Source organism: Zea mays, chromosome 3 (assembly GCF_902167145.1).
Source record: "Zea mays cultivar B73 chromosome 3, Zm-B73-REFERENCE-NAM-5.0, whole genome shotgun sequence".
NCBI classification, from domain to species: Eukaryota; Viridiplantae; Streptophyta; class Magnoliopsida; order Poales; family Poaceae; genus Zea; species Zea mays.
The window spans coordinates 162,254,622-162,275,890 of NC_050098.1; the positions used below are offsets into that span (position 1 = coordinate 162,254,622).

At 40.9% G+C, this 21,269-nt stretch overlaps 1 protein-coding gene across 2 annotated transcripts; it reads right to left on the reverse strand.

Annotated features, from left to right (window-relative positions):
* Nucleotides 1-661: 661 nt before the first annotated feature.
* On the reverse strand, nucleotides 662-16,387 carry LOC103652327 (alpha-glucosidase 2). 2 transcript variants are annotated; one of them, XM_020550385.2, is made up of 22 exons: nucleotides 15,914-16,387; nucleotides 15,243-15,316; nucleotides 14,635-14,886; nucleotides 14,220-14,394; nucleotides 14,006-14,092; nucleotides 13,566-13,634; nucleotides 12,727-12,823; nucleotides 12,366-12,448; nucleotides 5,624-5,731; nucleotides 5,296-5,417; nucleotides 5,106-5,213; nucleotides 4,954-5,027; nucleotides 4,369-4,494; nucleotides 3,332-3,399; nucleotides 3,113-3,262; nucleotides 2,957-3,007; nucleotides 2,312-2,368; nucleotides 2,082-2,228; nucleotides 1,907-1,998; nucleotides 1,534-1,643; nucleotides 1,389-1,452; nucleotides 662-1,284 (listed from the first exon to the last, which is right to left on the reverse strand). In XM_020550385.2, the coding sequence occupies exons 1-22, from the start codon at nucleotides 16,253-16,255 to the stop codon at nucleotides 1,131-1,133; spliced, it is 2,610 nt and encodes an 869-aa protein (XP_020405974.1). In that variant the 5' UTR covers nucleotides 16,256-16,387; the 3' UTR covers nucleotides 662-1,130. The 2 variants fall into 2 exon arrangements, with proteins under 2 accessions (XP_020405974.1, XP_020405973.1); XM_020550384.2 differs by having other exon boundaries at nucleotides 12,360-12,448.
* Nucleotides 16,388-21,269: the final 4,882 nt, after the last annotated feature.

The window sequence follows — 21,269 nt, forward strand, 5'->3', positions numbered from 1 at the left end:
TGGGCCCTTTGGTGTAACAGAAACAAGATGGCAATTAGAAAAAAAATTCCTAACAGCACGTCAGTGGTCATCTACGATGTTGTGTCATTTTTGCAGAGTTAGAGTGTGCTACTCAAGACTGGGAACAGGCGCCGCTGGAGGATATGTTTGCGTGAGCAACAACCGGTTGCGGGACAATGCACTGACATTGGAGTGGTTTGGTTTGAAGATTGAAGACGAGTCCTTTTCATGTCTGGATTGTCTGCTTCGTTTTGTAGACTGGTCTTCTGTCTTTAAGAATTATGCTGTTAGTCGTCATCTGACAACCCCAGTTTTTCTTTCATCTTCTGTTTCCCTGCGAGGAGGCCTACCCTTTCTTGCTTTGCTGTTCCCCAGTGATGTAAACGCTGGTCATAATGCTTTCTTAAAAGCGGAGCTGTTTGCTCGTTTAAAAAAAAAACTGCTAACCACAACCTACGGCTATGACCAGTAGATCGTGCACATAGCCTTATAAAATACTGATTTGGTAGGTACACTGCACTATTTTCATAGTAAAGTTTAAAATAGGTACGAAGATGTATAAACTGCTGGAGCGCAAAGTAACACAGCAAGCGAAGTAGAGACGGTCACAGCATAGACATGGCCCGCTTTCCATTTCAAAACACGTGCCTTGCAACTTGCATTGTGTTGAACTGATTCTCTAGCAAGTAAATGCAAAGGTATAGGTCACATGCTCGGACCAGCAGGTTTCTTCGGGGATCATTGGGGGTGCAAATGGCCAAGCATAGTAAGAGTAGCAGTAGATTACACTCAATAGCAAGTAACAGCTCCACGTAGTGTCAGCTTTCAAGAACATGTTTTCCATATGCTCATGCTTTCCTGGGGTGGTTTTGGCCCCCCAAAATCAGTTCTTCGAGGAGCTAGTTTACAGTATGAGAGTGAACAGGGATGACCACTAACACTCTATAAATGATGCTGAACAGATTGACCAGGAGGTGTTGTCAAAATTTTCATGATTAAGGCAGCAGATGCTACGAATCAAACTATCCCAGTGTTCTGGTTGCAAACCGGGCTAAACAAGCGCCAGCTGCCAGCCCCTCCATTCCAATTGCCATAGCTATCTTCTGCTGTGGTTGTTCGCGATCTATATCTCACCTGTGCAATGTTGGGTAGGACTCCGCCATGATCAGAACAATGAGTGAAGTCCATCCAGTAAATGACCGTGCACCCTTTCCCTTTCCTTTGTCCTTCTGGTCATAGTTTTCCCAGAAGAAACCTGTTGCATCGTAATTCTGCACTATATTCCTGAAAATGTAAAAAAAACCAGGAAGTAGGCGTCAGCAATCTATTAGACAAGCTACAGTTCAGCTAGTTCACTTGGTTTCAACTCGAGAGAAGAATGAACACACCGGATAAGGTTTGATCTTAGCTTGTCATACAATTCCTTTGCCCTGCCGCTATATGGACCATCCTCTACAGGAAAGCAGAATGCTATATCATTATGCCAGCAGAAGGGTTTGCAAAGGGTATAAACTAGGCAATTAAAGAGCTTACTATGTGCATAGTGATGTAGTGCCGAAAGAACCATGTAGTTCATGTTTATCCAAATGGCACCTCTCCAATAAGGGGGGTCATGCTCTGTATTACGCTTCATATATATTGAACTGGACCATGTAAAAATAGATACTTCAGAACCCAGTTGTTGGATGACCAAATAATATAGCTATATAAACCATCTTGAACTACAGTAATAAGGCATTGGGAGCATGAATCAACTTTGACAATTCCATCTAACCACATTGAAGCCCATGACATGCATAAGGCAGGAAAACAATATCATATATGCTTCAGATATCCAAAACTTATGTTTTTGGGAGAAGGGTCGGGGTGGTGGGGGGGGGCATAGAAAAAATAATAGACCTTTTACCTTGTTCTAGAAAGTGATCGAAGGCCATAATCTGTCCACAATATAGATGTGTTAGATATCAGATTGAGCTGCTTCTCAAGAACCCATGATTCCTGATTAGTCAAATGTGATTATTAATTAGGATGGATATCAAAAAACCACTTAAGCGATAAACACAGGGAAGTAAAGAACATACAGGTGGAATAGTCCCCATCATGAATGGGAAGAGGCTGACATAGCCAACATGGGGTACTAACTGCAGCTGAGGGGCTTGTAATGTTCCTCGCAAGAACTCTCGTCTCATATTATTGTTGTCTTTCACATCAAACCATCTCATTCGAACCTACAAAAATAACCTCACAATCAAAGTTGATAACCATGTGTTGCAAACAAAGTGCCAAAGATCAGATGAAGCGCTGCACTGACCTTTTCAGTATGGTTACCATAATCAAAATAAGCACCAATTGTGTCATCCAAGTGTAACTGTAAAAATGCCAATAATTCAATAACTGAATGTAACAAGCAGTAGTCATTGGGTAGTTTGGTTTTTTGAACTAAACCAATATTGTCTCAAAGGCACAATCAGGATTCAGAACATGACCAGTATATAAACTAGAAGAAAACACATGGTTTAAGCCTCTTTTTTTTTTGCAAAATGCGGTGGTAAGGCTTGCCTCCGTTATTTCTTCCCTAGAGCCCACACATGTGGAAGCTGCCAGTACTGTGTCTGTACTTTTTATTCCATACATAGGAAATTGTTGAGAGGTCCACTCTCAAGAGGACAGAAGTTTAGTTTTGTGGGGAGCCAAGTCAGAGCTAAAATACTTGAGAGATCTCCAAAAAACAATTCAAGTGTGATACAAAAATTCAAGGACTTGCTTGTACAAGTATCGGCTTTTGAAAAACAGCTATTCACGTGCCTGAACCTTGATTTGTGACTTCTAATGGATTTCATCTATAGCCTACCCCAACTCGCTTGGGACTAAAAGGCTTTGTTTGTTGTTGAATGTACGAGTATCAGCGTCTGTACTTGTTTCACAAAAAAAAAACAAGGAACTGACAGCACAGTACCTTGTTAAGTGTTCCAAAATCGGAAAGTTGATTTGACATCTTATAGTAATCCTGCAAAAATTCAAGAAAATGTTTGAAAGAAAAGAGCCAAAGTCAATGATAGAGACAAATCAACTTGAAGTAGCAAGTCATATTCCTACATCCACACCGAACTACCTTCTCAAGAGCACTATCCATTTTAAGGAACTCTGCAATGGAACAGATGCAATTCGTAGCTAGAAGCATCCAACAACGAAGGTCAACATGGCGTTCTTCATCATTAGGATGAGATGCACGAGGATAGTCATCCAATCCAGATGTCAAAGTCTGCCAAGTGGGAAAACATCAGGTAAGTGCTGATCAGTACGATAACAAGACAACGAATTATGTAAATACCTTTGGGTTCAACTCCTTTGTCGTTATGTTGTCTCTTCCATGCCAATAGAAGGTGCCTTCATACTTACCTATGAACAATTTATGATAAATAAGCCAAAGGTAGAAGTGTTGACACAACAAGTAGAATCATATATGGAAGAGATGTAAATTATGTCCATTGACCTCACATGGCAATAGCTTTCACTTCAATTCTATGAAACAAATATCTCATATTTTACTGCTTACACAGATTTGTAGAAAGCTCTAGTGCACAGTGTGGAATAACGTGACAATTAGATGGTGTTTATCTCTTAGAGGAATAATCAAAACACAAAACCATTCCCTACCAAATTGAATGCTTCCTGCTTTGAAAAGGCAGATCAGGTCCAATAGTTGGACCAGAAAATATACAAGAATTTAAGTTCTAAAGACTCAAGCAGTTGGGTCACATTTCTTTCTTGGGACAATGGATTTAAGATGTAGCAGCTACTAAACTAGCTGAGAACCACACCTACAAAAGAAAAGTTTAGAACCAAATATACTTTTTTTCACCGACTTGAGGGAGAGTATAAAATATGGAGCAACCGGAGATCACTTCTGCAAATCAGATGTGTATCTACAAAAGGAAGACTAGGAGATCAAGCTGGAATGACGGTCAGCTGTGTCAACAGTTTATTTCTGATGAAGCTTAGGTCCATGTCTCATCAGAAATTATGCTTACCATTAGCGAATTGAAACCAGCAGTAACTGAAAGTGAAATTCTGCAGTCGAAATATATTCTAAAAATTAATAGCACCCTGTGAGGACTTCAAAGGCCCATCAGTATCTCATATTCTGATTTTTTGGGTACCATACAAGCACAGCTAGAACCTAATAATAGACAACCAAGCTAGTGCCTATTGTTAGGCTTTCAACTATCATCTCCATACAATACACCATACAACAGCTCGCAGGTTTATCATGTTTGTGTGTTTCAGAAAATAAGCATGGCAATAGCATTAAAGTCCAACACTAGTCAGTGCGAATACAGAAAATGAAAATGGAAAAGGAAAGCTAACCTGATTGTGTACTGTTGAACCACTGAAACCAAGCATTTAGCCGTATATAAGCCCTTTCAAGAAAACTTGAAATCTTTTCCGCTTCCTCATCTGAAAACTGCTGTGCATGTATTCCACTTGCTAAATCTGTGCCAAGACAAAGGGCATATGACAAATTAGACCTTCATATGTTTAACGGACTTTTGGTGCTTGCCAGTCAACAAAATTTCTAAGCATTTTATGTTAGAATTGGACAAACATACACCAAAATATTACAAACTAACATAATTTATAATATTCCCAAGACAAATATACTATGGAATTTTTCAGAAGCTTCTGTTCCTGAACACTATTTTCATAACAAAACTTTTGTTCCTCAGCATTATTTGCCATGTCATTTTTCATACATTATAGCATTTGAATAATGGAGAAAAAAGAACAGAGCACTATACATTGTAAATTGATTTTACAGGTTATGCTTCAACATTTTTCATTTAAAGGCTTTCCATGCATGCAAGTTACACTAAATATCAGAGAAAAACAAAGAATTAGATATCGCAAGACACGACATCAACGTGAGGAGCAAGAAAGAAAGTAATGGCTTACCACGTATCGCAAGAAATAAAGTAGGAGGATTTCCATTGGAAGGATACTGCAGAACAAACTCCTCGGGAACTTTACTGCATGATTGCAAAAGTTGGATTATATAAGTGTCGCACTAAACTTATCAGTTATCACTGGTTGTCGGTAGAAACAACCTTAAAGCTTCAGCTCCTAAGATTTGCTCCCTAGGAATCCATCCATCTGAATTAAGCAGATCTAACCAATGTCCAATGATATCCATAGATATATGCACATCCCAACGCCTGCACATCACCACCAAGGATGTGAGTTAGAGCAGACAGAAGAAAACCTTCATTCAACGCTGAGATAAAAAGTAATAGTTACCAAATGACTAACTGATGGAAGCCCTCATCCCACAGAAATCCCCTTGGGAAGAAAGAGCGGCTGGGGACAGCTGTATATAATGCAGCAGGCCAATATGAAATGTACTTATCCCCATTTTTTTGCTGGCAGAGAAAAATAAGCATTAAGTTTTGGTTGCCAGTGACTCGTAATCAGCTTAGGAATCAGAAGCAACGTACTACAGATCAGTATAAAAATAAAACGCAGCTAATTAAAAAAAGGTATCCTGAGATAGCAATTTCTCAGAACAAGAGCAGATCACAGCATATGAACAAATGAAACTGATATCAAGCGAAGCTCTAAAACTTACTGTAAAACCTTTCGGGAGTGCAATTTTGGACTGCCCATAGAAGTAGCCAACACCACCCAGAAGACTTGATAAGGCAGCTCTACCAACAGATAACTCTTTGGAATCAACCTTAATAAAAATGAAAACTACATCAGAATAGATCAACAACAAAAGCTTTAGTCAAGCTCTACCAATAGCCTACAGCATTTCTTATCTAACAGCAAAAAATAATTAACAATTAAAATGTTTCCAACTGTTGTAAATTCTAAATTGAAGCATAAAACACTTAACACTGAATGACACTATCATGCACACTGATATATACACAAACAAAAACAAGAGCCAATAAAATAATGAGTAGCATCCCTTGGGAAAGAAACATTTTAATCGAGGAATTAAAAATGATTTAGTATGGGGATGCCACAGAGACAGATATAGTATGGCTAACCAAGTTGTTCACCAATATCTTCCGGTCGAATATAATGTCTGGCAAGTGGAGAGGTATATGGGTACCGATCTATAAGAATAAGTAGGGTATTCAAAGTTGTACTAATTGTTAAGGCCCATTAGGACCAGGCATATTGCCTATATATACTCTATAGTCCTTAGAGACTGGTCATCTATTGTAAATCCCAAGGTTAGTAACATGGGAACAAAACAGGTTAGGGTTAATCCACCCTCCTGATCTGTTTTTTTTCGGCTGACGGTCCTCTCGACTTGTCGTCGTCGCGGCTCTGTCCCGGTCAGGCCTCTTCGCCCGTCTCCGCCTCCGCCGTCCGCAACCCTGTCTCCGCCCAGGCATCTTCGCCCGTTTTCGCCGTCCCAGCCCCGTCTCCGACGTCCGCAGCTCCTCCAACGTCACGGCCCGTCTCCGACATCCGCGGCTCGTCCCGGTCTCCGACGTCCGCGGCTTCGACCGTTGCTCCTCCACCGTCATGCGCGCGACCTATCTCCAATGTCCGCGGCTCGTCGCAATTGCCGTCGCAGTCGTCTAGCCGTCGCCGCGGTTCCGTCGCGTCCAGCCACGGCCGCGCTCCGTCGGGCTCACGGCTCTTCCCTCGCGCACAACCGTCGTCACGTTCTGCGCAAACAAGTTCTACTGCAGAGACTCTCCGGCGTGGATCTGTAGCGTTCTGCGCGAACAAGTTCTACCGTAGGGGCACTCCGGCGTGGATCTGCTACGTTTCCATCACACGCCCTTGTCTGCGCAGGTCAAGCAGCAGCTCCTTTCCCCATTTGGTTGACACAGTTCTGTCTTGTTGCTTATTTGGAACCGAGGTTCAAATTTGAGAACGAGGATCAGGTCATCTATTCAGGAGTTATCTCTGTTGCGTGGTTCATTCTTTGATATCTGCCTTATTTTACGTTTTTGTTCTTCACGTATCAATCGAACATCATGTCAGTCAATGCTATTGTTGTCAACATTGTGCTTGATGGTCAGAATTACCATGAGTGGGCATTTTGTCTTCAGTGCACTGAGGTCACAGCTTACTTTTTCATTTGACTGAAGATTCACTAGTTCTTGCTGCTGATAGGAGCAATATTGCTGCTATCAAGACATGGCAAATTAATGATGGCAAGGTGATGGCTGCAATAGTCAATAGCACTAAACCATCTATGATTATGAGCTTGTCCGAATTCACAACTGCTAAGGCTATTTGGACTCACTTGAAGGAGTGTTTTGTTCAAGACATTGATGAATATTACTCAGCCTTTGATCGTTTGATGAGTGGATTGCTCTCAATGGTGCCATATTGTACTGCTGCTCCTTGTCCAGCTCATAAGTTTATTGAGAAGTTTTTTACCTACAAATTTGTTATGGGAGTTCGACCTAAATTCGATTCCCTTCGTGCAAGATTGCTCCATAGTTCTGACACTCTCACCATGGCTCAGGCGTTGTCTGCATTACTTGCTAAGAGACTCGGCTTAAGTTTATGTCTTCTATTACTGGTGTGGGTCCACACAATGTGTTGGCTGATGCTCAGAAGCTCAGGAGTACCCCTTCTCGACCTTGTGAGCATTGCAAAAAGACCACTCGTCGCTCAGAGAACTGCTTTGCTAAGTTTTCGGTGAAGTTGGCTGATTTTCGTGCACGTCGTGCTACTCGTGGTCGTGGTACAGGACCATCTCCTAGAGGCTCAGTTGTTGTTGCTGCTACTTCATCTGCTGGTGCTTTGTCTTCATCTTGGGTTCTTGACAATAGAGCCCCCTTTCATGTGACATATGATCAGTCGCAGTTGGCATCTACTACATCTGTCACCGAGAGTGCTTCCGTTCAGACTGTTGATGGTACACTACGTCATGTCACCCACAAGGGTTCTCTTTCAAATCCTAATTTTACTATCCCAAATATTTTATTTGTACCTGAGTTATCAATGGATCTGCTATCAGTGGGTTAAATTACATATCACAATTGTTTTGTTGGATTTGATGACTCATCTTGTTTTGTACAGGATTGTCGTACAGGGGATGTGATTGGGACTGGCTGTCATCGTAGATATGCTCCTCGCCTCTACATCTTGGACACCTTGTGTCTTCCTTCATACCACACCCACTTTTATGCTTCCATTAAAAAATTTCGTTCTGATTCTGGTGGTGAATTTTTATCTGATCATTTTCGCCAATTATTAAACGCAGAGGATACTCTTGCTCAACTTTCTTGCCCTAGTGCTCATGTTCAAAATGGTGTTGCTGAACGCAAACATCGTCATATTATCGAGAGTGCACGCACTCTTTTGATATCTTCTTTTGTTCCTTCACACTTTTGGGGTGAAGCTATTTCTATTGTGGTATATCTCATTAATAGGCAATCGTCATCAAAACTCTCTAGCAAAACACCTGGTGAAGTTCTTTTTGGACACCTCCATGATATGAACACCTTCGAGTGTTTGGATGTGTGTGTTATGTCTTGTTACCACCCCGTGAGAAGATTAAATTGACTGCTCAATCCGTTGAGTGTGTTTTTCTTGGATACAGGTGAACACAAAGGCTATCGTTATTTATGATCCATCTACTCGTCGTATTCATATTTCTAGAGATGTGAGTTTTAATGAAAATCGACCCTTCTTCCACAACCAGTCCACTCACTCATATTGTCCCACAGAGTCCACCTCATTCATGTGTCTTCCTTCCATTCCTGATTTTTCATCTACACCATCATCTTCTATATCCACACTTGATGTCCTCATCCCCATAACAACACCTTCCACCTCCACGTCACTTTCACCTTATTCTTCCAAACCACCTGTCATCCAGACCTACATTCATCATTCCCGCTCTATTCCCACGGCTAGTCCTGATACTGATCATGTTCCAGATTCTTGTACTAACAATACTGAGTCTAATGATGTTTTTAATCAGGGATATCATCTTCGTGATCGTGGCACCATTGAACCTCCAGATTGCTATGGTTTTCCACAAACTAGTGTGGCAATTGTTGAACCATCCACTTATCAAGAGGCTTCTAGGATTCATGAGCGGTAGCTTGCTACAATTGATGAATTGTCTGCTCTTGAACGCACTGGTACTTGGGATATAGTTCCTTTACCTCCGCATGTTGTTCCTATCACATGTCAATGGGTCATCAAAGTTAAGATGAAATCTGATGATTCCATTGAGAGATTTAAAGCTCATCTTGTGGCTCATGGTTTCCAACAGACTCAAGGCTTGATTATGATGAGACCTTTGCACCCGTTGCACATATGACTATTGTTCAAACTTTGATTGCAGTTGCGGCCTTATCTTCTTGGACTATCTCTTAGATGGATGTCAAGAATGCTTTTCCTAATGGTGATCTGCATGAAGAAGTTTATATGCATCCCCCTCCTAGCGTTGATGCTCCCTCAGGGTACGTTTGTTGTCTCCGTCGCACATTATATGGTCTAAAACAAGCTCCTTGTGCTTGGTTTGAGAGATTTATTTCTGTCATCACAACCGCTGGCTTTTCTTCTAGTGATCATAATCCTGCATTATATGTTCATATCTCTCTCCAAAAGGACGCACTTTACTTCTATTATATGTGGATGATATGCTGATTACAGATGACAACTCGGAGCATATTTATCATGTCAAGAAGCATCTTAGTAAGGAATTACATGTCTGATTTGGGTCCTCTTAGCTATTTCTTGGGCATTGAAGTTCAGCAGACTCCAAAAGGTTTTTATCTGTCATAGTCCAAGTATATACAAGATCTTGATCGCTCTGGACTTACTGATACACGCACGGTTGCGACGCCAATGGATATTCATTTACAACTTCGTCCGACGGACGGGACACCACTAGCAGATCAACTCGATATCAACATATTGTGGGTAGCCTTGTTTATCTCACAATCACTAGGCCTGATATTGCTCATGTTGTTCATATTCTGAGCCAATTTGTATCCACACCTACCTCAGTTCATTATGATTATTTGCTTCAGGTGCTGAGATATTTACGCGGGACAAGTTCTAGATGTTTACTCTATGCTTCTGATAGCCCACTTCAGCTTCGTGCGTACTCTAATGCCACTTGAGCAAGTGACCCTATTGAATGTCGCTCTATTACAGGTTACTGTATTCTCCTTGGATCATCTCCTATTGCCTGGAAATCCAAGAAGCAAGTGGACATATCTCGTTCTAGTACTGAAGCAAAACTTCGAGCTCTTGCTACTACTGCTGAAATTATTTGACTGTGCTCGCTCTTAGCTGATCTTGGTGTCTCTTGTGACACTCCTACACCACTTTTATGTGATAACATGGGCGTTATACAGATTTCTCATGATCCAGTGAAGCATGAACTTACTAAACACATTGGTGTGGATGCATCGTTTACTCAATCTCATTGTCATCAGAAGACTATTAATCTTCAATATGTGCCCTTAGAATCTCAACTGGCATATTTCTTCACCAAAGCGCAAACAAGAGCACAACATCAGTTTCACTTGATCAAACTCAGAGCTTCAGATCCTTCATTTCCACCTTGAGTTTGATGGGGTGTTAAGGCCCATTAGGCCCAGGCCTACTACCTATCTATACTCTATAGTCCTTAGGGACTGGTAAATCCCAAGGTTAGTAACACTAATTACTAGAGAATTAAGTTGATAAGCCATACTATGAAGCTATGAGAGAGAGTTATCAAGCATCATCTGAGAGAAATAACGAGGATCTCTTTGAACCAATTTGGTTTCATGCCCAGAAAGTCAACCATGGAAGCCATTTTTTTAATAAGACTAGTGATGGAGCAGTACAGAGAGCAGAAGGACCTACACGTGTTTTTTATTGACTTGGAGAAGGCTTATGACAAAATAACAAAGAATGTTATGTGGTGGGCTTTAGACAAACATAAAGTTCCAACGAACTACGCTGGACTCATCAAGTACATGTACAACGATGTTGTGACTAGTGTTTGAACAAGTGATAGAGACACAAATGACTTCACGCTTAGAACATAACTACATCAAGGCAACTTTGAGCCCTTACCTTTTTGCCTTAGTGATGAATAAAGTCACAAGAAATATACAAGGGGATATCCCTTGGTGCATGTTTTTTTGCGGATGATGTAGTGCTAGTTGATGAAGTTAGGCAGGAGTAAATAGGAAACAAGAGTTGTAGCGGGAGACTCTAGAGTCCAATGGTTTTAGATTTAGTAGAACTAAAACCGAATATATGAGATGTGATTTCGACACTACTACACATGAGGAAGGATATGTTAGTTTGGAAGGTCAAATACCTAGGAAGGACATCTTTAGGTATTTAGGCTCAATATTACAGAGAGACAACGATATTTATGAAGGTGATAGTCATAGAATCAAAGCAGGATTGATAAAGTGGTGTCAAACATCTAACGTTCTATATGACAAGAGGCCATCACAAAAGCTAAAAAACAAGTTTTATAGGACGGTCATTAGACCCGCTATGTTGTATGGTGCAGAATGTTGGTCTATAAAAAGACATGTTCGGCAGATAAGCGAAAATGCATATGTTGTGTTGGATTTGTGGCCATACAAGAAGGGCAACACCAATTAAAGAAAAGCTTGTCCAACATCGCTTGAGATGGTTTGGACATGTCCAACAAAGACCTCTAGAGTCACCAATGTGTAATGGGCATCCTAAGGCATGATGGCAATGAGAAGAGAGGAAGAGTAAGACCGATGTTGACATAAGAAGAGGTAGTAAAGGAGACTTGAAAGAATGGAATATACCCAAAGGTTTAGCCTTGAATAGGAGTCTTAGTAACCAGGTTCCCGGATCAATGGGGTCGATGAACGTGGTACATAGTACAGTACTCAAAGATTTTAACACTACGGGGACAAGATTGTTCCCGCGTTCCCGGAACAAACGTTTTTGAAATGAGGAACATGGGAATGTTCCATGTTCCCGGTTTCTAAGATAGGAGTGCATGAAAAACAGTTATCCATGTGCCTGAATCTTGACTTGTGGGTTATGTTGGTTTTTAACCCTAACGTACCCCCAACTTGCTTGGGACTAAAAGACTTTGTTGCTATTGGTTTTGTTGAATTAAAATGATTTAATTTTAGGAACAATAATATAGTGAGAATAAAACAACTGCAGATACTGCAAAAACAAAAGAAAAAATTGTGGAATGTTAAATAAAGGGCATGTTTGGTTCGTTGTCTAACTTGCTATGGTTTGTCTAACTTTTTGTCTAAGGTTAGGTCTTCAATTTGGCCAACTAACCTTAGGTTAACCTTAGGTTAGTTATAGCAGAGTTAGTTGAGAACCAAACAAGCCCAAAATACTCATCCAACACTGCGTACCTGTACCTTATTGTTCACATTAAAGATTTGATCATATCTCTCTTCAAATTCCTTTTGTTTTGTTTCAAGACGGTCACTCAGCATGGGACCTGGCATCATTAGAGAGAAGCGACTAAGACAACAAATATATTTGCTTACAATTTTCTTGAATTTCATATTCATCGCAAAGACGAGATGTAGATAAAACAAATCCAGAAAACTACGCAAGGATGTAGCCCAAGCCAAGAGCCAAGTAGATTTGTTCAAAATAACCAGTGCGTAAAGAATATGGGTGGTTTACGTTGAAAAAAATAAAGAACATGGGTGGTGACTTTGCATCCTAAGACAAACAGAATCAGAAGAATTACGCAATATGCAGCAGAATCACCTGTTAGCTTGCTAATCCGCTCTTCAATCACTGGAGACTTTGAGGCGGACCCTGACAAAAATACTATGTCTATTTGAGCAGGAGACTTTATGGAAACCTATCAAAATCAAGTAAAGTATAAATCATAATGCAATAGTTCACAAGAAACAACATAAGGCCTAGAGCCCTAGACCACTGCAAACATGGATCACAAGTATTAACAGAAGATAACAGTAACATTTGGTTATGTAACTTATATAATAGAAAACAATAAAATATGTAAAGTAGTTCACCAAAAAGAATCTCAATACATCCTCCAATGTGTTCAATCTATATGCATACTACATAACAGTGAGTATAGCTAATGTGCTAATATATTTCTATTGCTAATATTTAACTGAAATATGGTGTACCAGTGATCAAAGTTATAGCATGCAACACCTTCTTCTTGACATTATACTTTTCTCGAATATGCAGGAGAGTTACATATCATTTCATCAATAGATAAAGGAGAATACAAACCCCACTAGGGGTAACAGGAAACCCACACACGCCCCACTTCTCAACACCAAGGACAATGTGCCACTAAAAGAAAAGGAGACAGGACTAAACCAAAAACTCAAAGTAAAAAACTATTCTTGTCATGGATTGTGAGCAAAGGAAAACCCTTCGCTCCAGCCAAGCCCCAGAAGGTGAACTCCTCAGGAAACAAGCACAAGTTGTGCATCATTTATTGTTTTACGAAAGACAAAAGGAAATAAGATGGAATTAGTGACTCTTTCTATCAAAAGGCTTCACACATACATGAGGAATACGTCAATATTAAAATGGAATAAATTTCCTTGTCCTCTTCCAGTTACCTGATAGACCATTATATTTGAAGAATCTTCAGTAATGTCTGGTAGGTTAAGGTTTCCAGATTGCATTGCCTAGAGATAAATCCATATTAGTAGCTACATGGAAAGGTACTTAATGAAATACAAAATGCTCTGGTTTTTTCCCAAATACTCCATTCTGAATTGTAAGTTGTTTTAGATTTGTCCTAAGTCAAACTTTTCTAACTTTGACCAAGTTTATAGAAAAAATACATAAACATCTACCAAACCAAACTATATTCATTAGATACACCATGAAATATATTTTGGTAGTAGATTTATTTAATATTGTAAATGTTAATATATTTTTCAATAAACTTGGCAAAAGTTTGATAAGTTTGACTTATGATGAAGTTAAATCCCAGAACAATTTACAATTTAGAATGGAGAGATTAATAAGGTAAATGACGAGGAGTTTAAAATACATTAGTAGCAACGGCTTGTTGCACTAAGTCGCTCAGATTATGCATACTCATTGATTTGAATCCAGCTCTGTGAATTTCCAAATTGTCCTGTGAAAAAACAGAGTTGCATATATCCACATGAAAGTTAGTCATATGAAGTTGTATCAGCATATCCCAGTAGCAAACAATACCAAGGAGCTAAAAAGGTAAAAAAAAAATATGAAGACAAGGATACCTCAGATCTCAAGTACAATTCCCAACCACCAATCTCCTCATGCAACCCAGATGCCAAAAGAACAGAGCCTCTTGATGAAGGTTCATATGAACCCATAGTGATCGGATTTCCAGTTTCATCAGCAATATAGAAAAAAAGATGTGTGGTGCTTTCTTCAGCATCACTTAAACCTGACCTAGAGAAAATTTAACAAGGAAATAATTTCTTTTGGTTTGACAACTTTGCAGGGTTGCAAAGAAGTAATGATAGGTGATATCATACTGCGCTGGGATGAGGTAACAAAGAAAACAATTCAGACTTATCATTCTTATCCATCCTAAGTTTAGTATGTTTACAAATTGAGATTTGTTAAAACAACTTTTTGGTAAGATTGAAATGCTCTTTTTCAATTTGTAGATAAAAAAAGTATGCTTACCTCTCATTGTTAGCATCCAATCGAACGGCCCAGTCTCCACCATAACCACTGCTCTCTCCTTTCTCTTTCAGAAAACTAGTAGTTAGGAAAAGACCATGATCAACCAGCACTTGACGCCCATAATCCCTACCATTGTGAGCTGTCCACCCAAATGTTCTCAGCTCATCAGAATCTTGGCAAACATGACGAAGAAAATATTGACCATTTTTCAAGCCAATCCACATTAATCCAGCAATTAGAGACAGAGGGGTTCTGAAATAGAAGTAATATTAGCAAGAAATTCTTGAATCCTTGATTCCAAAGAATTTTCATTACATAAAGATGGAATTTCAGCTAAAAATAGCATGGTACAGATGTACTTTCATTGCATAAAGATGTTTAATTCCACGTGAAGGCACAGAGAAACAAGGGGAAGGGGATTCTCAGTCACTAAAGATTCTACCTTTCATGACAGTAAGGAAGTAAGGAAACATAATCAAAACTAAATATATGAGGAACATGAACTTCCAAATGTAGTCCAAGAAGCAGTAGAGAACTACAGAAGGGAATAATTCCCAGTAATTAACTTGTTATAAAGAGAATAGGGAGGCATTGCAAAAGTTTATCACCTTGCACGAATTCCGAGGTACACATTTGGTCTATAAGTGCCCCAATACAAACTTTCCTTGTGGTTATTTTGAAACTGCAATCATTTAGGCATGAACCATGAGAAAGCCAACGTAGTTACTCAGTGCATGTTTGTTTGGGTTTATGATCTGCCCAGATTATATAATATAACTTATTTTGAACTAAGTGTTAGTTCAAAATAAGTTAGATTATATAATCTGAAACAAACAGACCCTAATAAAACTGAAGGACACAGCGGAACGAGAGCCTTTCAATTATGCATAATTCAGGGGGAAATACTAGATTGAGAGAAAACCAAATGCACACTAGAAAAGAAGTGCAAATGCATAGGTTAGTGTGCATTTTACCAAAAGCAGTGTTCAGTTGACAGGTAGCATATTCCAAACAATTTGACTAGCTTTGTTTACCAACATCAATATATACTGCTGCACTTTGACATAACTCTGCCATCGTAATATATGAAGTGATGCACGGTTAATAGCTCATGAAGCTAAATCAGTAGTCACCACTACTTCACGAATACATAAAGCAACCCTGCCAAAATCAACTAGAGGCCCTGAAACCTAGAGTGGTGTACTTCAGTACTAGCTTTAGCTGTCGTGCAATTTCAACCTTCGGGACAAAAACAGCATGGCAAACAAATGGGCATCACCTGAGGCAGATCCATCATCCTGGGCGCCGGCAGCGGCGTTACGGAGCGCATGACCTTTCGCAGCGTCGCCGCGCCCTCTCCTTCCACCTCCTCCCACCACCCACCAGTATACACCACGAATGTGACTGACACGAGGGCGAAGGAAGCAACCACGAAGTACGCGAGGGTTCGGGGCCTCACGTCCATCAGGCGCAAGGGGCCAGGGTTGCCGCGGCCACGGCGCTGCGCCGCTGCGGCCGCGGCTCGTCGAGCGCCGGGATCTGGTTCAGAAGCCTCAGAGGGCCTCCCGCGGCTCCTGGCCACGGCGGCCGGACGGCGGGTGCTGCTGCCGCCGCCGGTCATCGGAAAATTCTCGCTGACGATCTCGCCGTTTCTACTAGGGACCGGATTGTGACTGGGTCGAGTCGTCCGTCTCACTTGGGGTCTTGGGAGACTGGACGGGTTTCCATACGTACTCTGCTCCTTTTCGCGTCGCTGCTGGGTAGGGGTGGGCACATTTTTACCATAAACCGAAAACCGAACCGAATCATACCGAACCGAACCGAAATTTCGGTTTTTTTAGTTCTGTTCGGTTTCGGTTTTTGTATCTAAGAAGTTCGGTTTTCGGTATCGTAATCGGTTTCACCGTATACCGAACCGAAAAAACCGAATACCAAACTTTATCAATTCTCAAATTTGACTATTCGATTATGTGAACTAATTGTGTGATACAATTAAATTGTTATTCACTTATTTGTATATGATGTATGATGTATATCTAAATATTTGTACCTATATAATTTTTACTTTTTAAAATTATGTGTAATCTATCATGTAAACTTGTTGTATGTATTGTCTTGATTATAAGTTTGGTATTCGGTTTTTACCGGAAAAACGAAGTAAAAAACCGAAATCGAACTTCTCGGTTTTTTATTTTCTAGAAAACCGATCGGTTTCTAATGTTTGAAAAACCGAAGTTTTTTAAAACCGAAAAACCGAACCGAAGTTTAGAAAATAACCGAATGCCCAGCCCTACTGCTGCGATTGCGTATAAAGAATAAAGGGGTAAGGGACAGATCATATCTGGGACAGCAATAACAGTTACCATTAGATCTAGATCGGATGCACCAGATCGCTTGATTGCATGCTTGCACCAGGATAAGTGATTGCATAGGATATTTTCCCTTGTTTATTCCCCACCTTGCAAATAGATGAATTATAGGGTAGTTTTGCTATTGCTCTACCTGATTTAGGAAAACTATTGTTTTATTATGATCATGTTCCAATTATGTTGTTGTTTAATTACTGTTCATGATAAGATCATATAGTTAATTGGAACATGGAGAACCATCCGGGAAAACAGTGCTACCACAAGGGTGGTATGAGACACTCTTGGTTGACTAATTAGGAAAGCTAGTGGAGGACTACCTTACCTGAAAGGGGCAAGGGCAGTAGGGGAGTGGTCAGTGTAGCGAGGTCCTTGGGTCGATTTTGTTGCGATGGCGGTCAGGCGAGGGATCCTTGCATTGGAGCTTCCTAGAAACTGTAGCGTTTTTTCTGAGGCTAGTGGAACTTTGTAAAGGCCTCGTAGTGTTACCTTGCCTCACCTTCTTGGTAGAGGTGTATGGGATTCATGACCCATTGGCAGATGGGTAACATGACTTGTGGGTAAAGATGCACAATGTAACACCCACTTTGTAAGAAAAGTCTAAAAAGAGAAATTATACTACTTTGTATCTATATGTGTTATCTATGTTTATCATTCCATGTGAACACCAGAAAAAAAACAAATAATTAATAAAAGACATGCTACTAAATTGTGCATCATACCGAAGTCTTTATTTTGTGTGCATTTGGTAACAATAAATAAGGTCAATAGAAATATATTAGTAGCCAAATTGGAAATAAAACATCTAAGTGGAAACTCTAGAATTTGAGAAACAGAAGCATTAGTCAACAAGAATAAAATCTTAAAAATAAATAAACTCATCTCATACCATGTTTAAATGGACATTTAATTTGGAGACAAATTTGTCACATAATTCGAATTTAAATTCAAATTGAAGCTTGAATTGGGGGAGAAGAGAAAAGGAAATGAAATTAGGAATAGAAAAAAGGAAAGAAAATAAGAATGGTGCATGGGCCGATTTCCCTGCGCGCTGCCCATTTATTTTTTCCCACGCGCGCGGCTCACTTCTGGCTCTCGCACGTCTGAAATTGGACACAGGCGCTCTGCCGCCTAGGGCCCACCTGACCCAGTCCCATTTCCTCTCCCACCTTCAACCGAACGCGCGGAGCTCGCCCCGTTGGCCGGATCCGCCGCATGGGTGCGCTTTCGCCGCAGACCCCGGGAGTCGTTGAAACAAACTCATGCTCTCTCGCGCTGTAGGCATATAAACCCCGGGGCCTTGACCGCGGTGCCGCGTACCAACCGAGACCTGGCCACCACCATTGACAGCGGAAGGGAGCGCGAGCAGAGAAATCGGGGGCGGGCGCCACCATCGATTGCGCCCATACACCATCGGAAGGTCCGTGGGCCGTGTCCGGGAGCTTCCTTGGGTCACCGTGGGGGTTCTCGTCTAGCATCTCGGGCGTGTGCGACGATCGGCGAGCCGCAATTTCTCGCCGAACTTCGACATCGCCGCACAACTACGTATCACCGCGAATTGGCCTCGTGACAGCACCGGGGGGGTGCCTGGGCGGAAGGAGTCTGGTCCTAACCTTGGCAAGGGTGCGTGTGCCACCAGCTAACACCTGGAGCAACCGCGACGGGCGGAATTCATCGTCGGTTTCTTTACGCCACCGCTGTGCCGCGGCTCTGCGTGAACCACGTCGATTGCGCCCAGATTCACGGTAAAATTCTTCCCATTGAGTTCGTTGTCAGCTAGTATACGTAAATTCCCTATCAGTGTAGAAATCCAATCACCTGTGTGGTGCTTCCTCGTGCTCCGGCGAACTGCGCCGCCGCGAGGTTTCTGTTTCGCCGTCGTGTCCAGGGTTGGGTTGGGGGCGATGATCGCCGACCGTTGGATGACCAGCGTGTGGCGTTGATCACATATGGATGTTCGGCTTGGAGGCGATTTAGTCCAAGCCGTAGATCCTTAATCGAGCGGTCACCGTGCGATCCACGCGACTTAGGAGCCATAGCTGTTCGATCCATATCCGAGGGCCTGTGTTGTGTCACGTTTCAGATGGTTGTAGATCTAATCCAGACCTTGGATTGCCAGTTGTGCGACCAAGATCGATTTGTACCCCTTCGGCCCTGCACATTTCCTTAAGAGCCCCCTAGTAAACAGAAAATCAACCCGACGTCCAGGGATCCTGTTCCCTGTGTCTCTGGATTCTTACCCCGAGCCCCATATGTTCCTGTTTAAATGAGCCCCAGTCCAGTGCTGTTTTAAAGTGATTAAATGAATTAGAAATTAGATTTTTAATATGAAAATAAACCCTAAAACTTGTATAATTCATAGAATATTCATATGGGCTCCAAAATAATCCATTCCACTTTCTAAATTTTAGTAATTTTATTCTTTATCACTTAGAGCCTCTGTTTGGTCATGAAAACAGTAAGAAAAGTCATTTCCCACTTAATCCCATTTTAAACACATAAAACCTTTGAAAATGCATAACTTAAAATATATAACTCCAAAAATTATGATTCATGTTCCTAGGATTTTATTTTAATGGGTAGATTATTACTGTGTATTTTGTTTATATGTTTGGTGTAATGTTAATTTCTCTATATGCATTGTGCTTGTTTGTATTGTGGCGAGTAGAAGAGCCCGTTGCTGAGGATCCTGGTGAGCAGCAGATAGAAGTAGCTGAGCAGGAGCTCATTGAAGGCAAGTTGTGCCCTTGACCACTTTTTACCCAATAATGTTCTTTAATATCATTTATCCATGCATAGGTTAATTTTGATGGGACCCAATAGGTCACCCTAGATTTGTTTATCTCATTACCTTGTTTAACCCTAAATCACTTGGGTAGTTTGCTATTGCTTTACATGGTTTTGGGATAATCATTTATTATATCTATGTTCCAATTATTCTTTTGTTATTCTATTTATGTTCATGTTGAGATCATTAATGTTAATTGGAACATAGAGCTTAACTTGAGAACCACGTGCCACCACAAGGGTTTAATGGGACGCCCTTGGCTGACTAATTAGGAAAGCTAGTGGAAGACTACCTTACCCGAAAGGGGCAAGGGCAGTAGGGGAGTGGTCAGTGTAGGGAGGTCCTTGTTTGATTTTGCTGCGATGGCGGTCAGACAAGAACCCTGCATTGGAACTTCCTATAAACTGTAGCGGGTTTTCGGAAGCTAGTGGAACTTTGTAAAGGCCTCGTAGTGTTGCCCTGCCGCGCTTCCTAGGTAGAGGTGTATGGGATTCGCGACCCCTTGGCAGATGGGTAGCATGACTTGTGGGTAAAGGGTACAACCTCTGCAGAGTGTAAAACTGGTATACTAGCCGAGCTCACGGTCATGAGCAGCTCAGAACTCTCTGATGTTTAAATTATGGAACTTAAATTCAATTTTGTCATTTGCATTGCATGGGTTTGTTATTAATTTTTGTTCTATTACTTTACTTATGGTTTGGTATTTACTTACACTTAGTAACTGCTACTAAAATTTTGACCAACTACTTAAAAGCAATGCTCAGCTTTAACCCCTATCATTGATTAGCCTTACACATCACATGAACTCACACCTTTGTGAGTTTATGTCCACTGGTTCCCCACAACTTGTTGAGCTATGATCATGTGTGAGCTCACCCTTGCTGTCTCACACCCCCCCATAGGAGATGAACAGGTGGTTCAGGAGGAGCCACAAGGCGAGGAGTATGATCTGATCTAGGTGGCGTTTCTCAGTTGACATTGGCGCCGACGATCCTTAGTTCGTTTTATCTTTATTATTTTATTTTGTAATAAGTCTTCCGCTATGTAATAAGTACTCTGATGTTTTATGACATTTATCTCTATACACTCTGTTATTATATATGTTGTCTTCTTGGCGCATGTATGAGATGCACTTGGCTTTGTTCCTTAAAGCCGGGTGTGACAGAAGTGGTATCAGAGGAAATGTTGACTGTAGGACGAGACCTAGATAGAAATGAACAAACCCTCTCCTACTTACCTTAATCTGATTCTTTCTATACTTACCTTATCTTGATCCTCTCTCACCTTTTACTATTCTACTCTGATCATTCTTACCTTTTCTACTCTAAGACAAGATGGATTTCACACCTCGGAATCCTACCACTAAGATCCTTTTTAGGGAACCTAAAACAAGATTTAAAACTATTTTCTTTAAAAACGTTGGTTGATTGTCCTGATGATAAATGCTTGGTTTGCTTCTTTGATTGATTGAAATATTATAT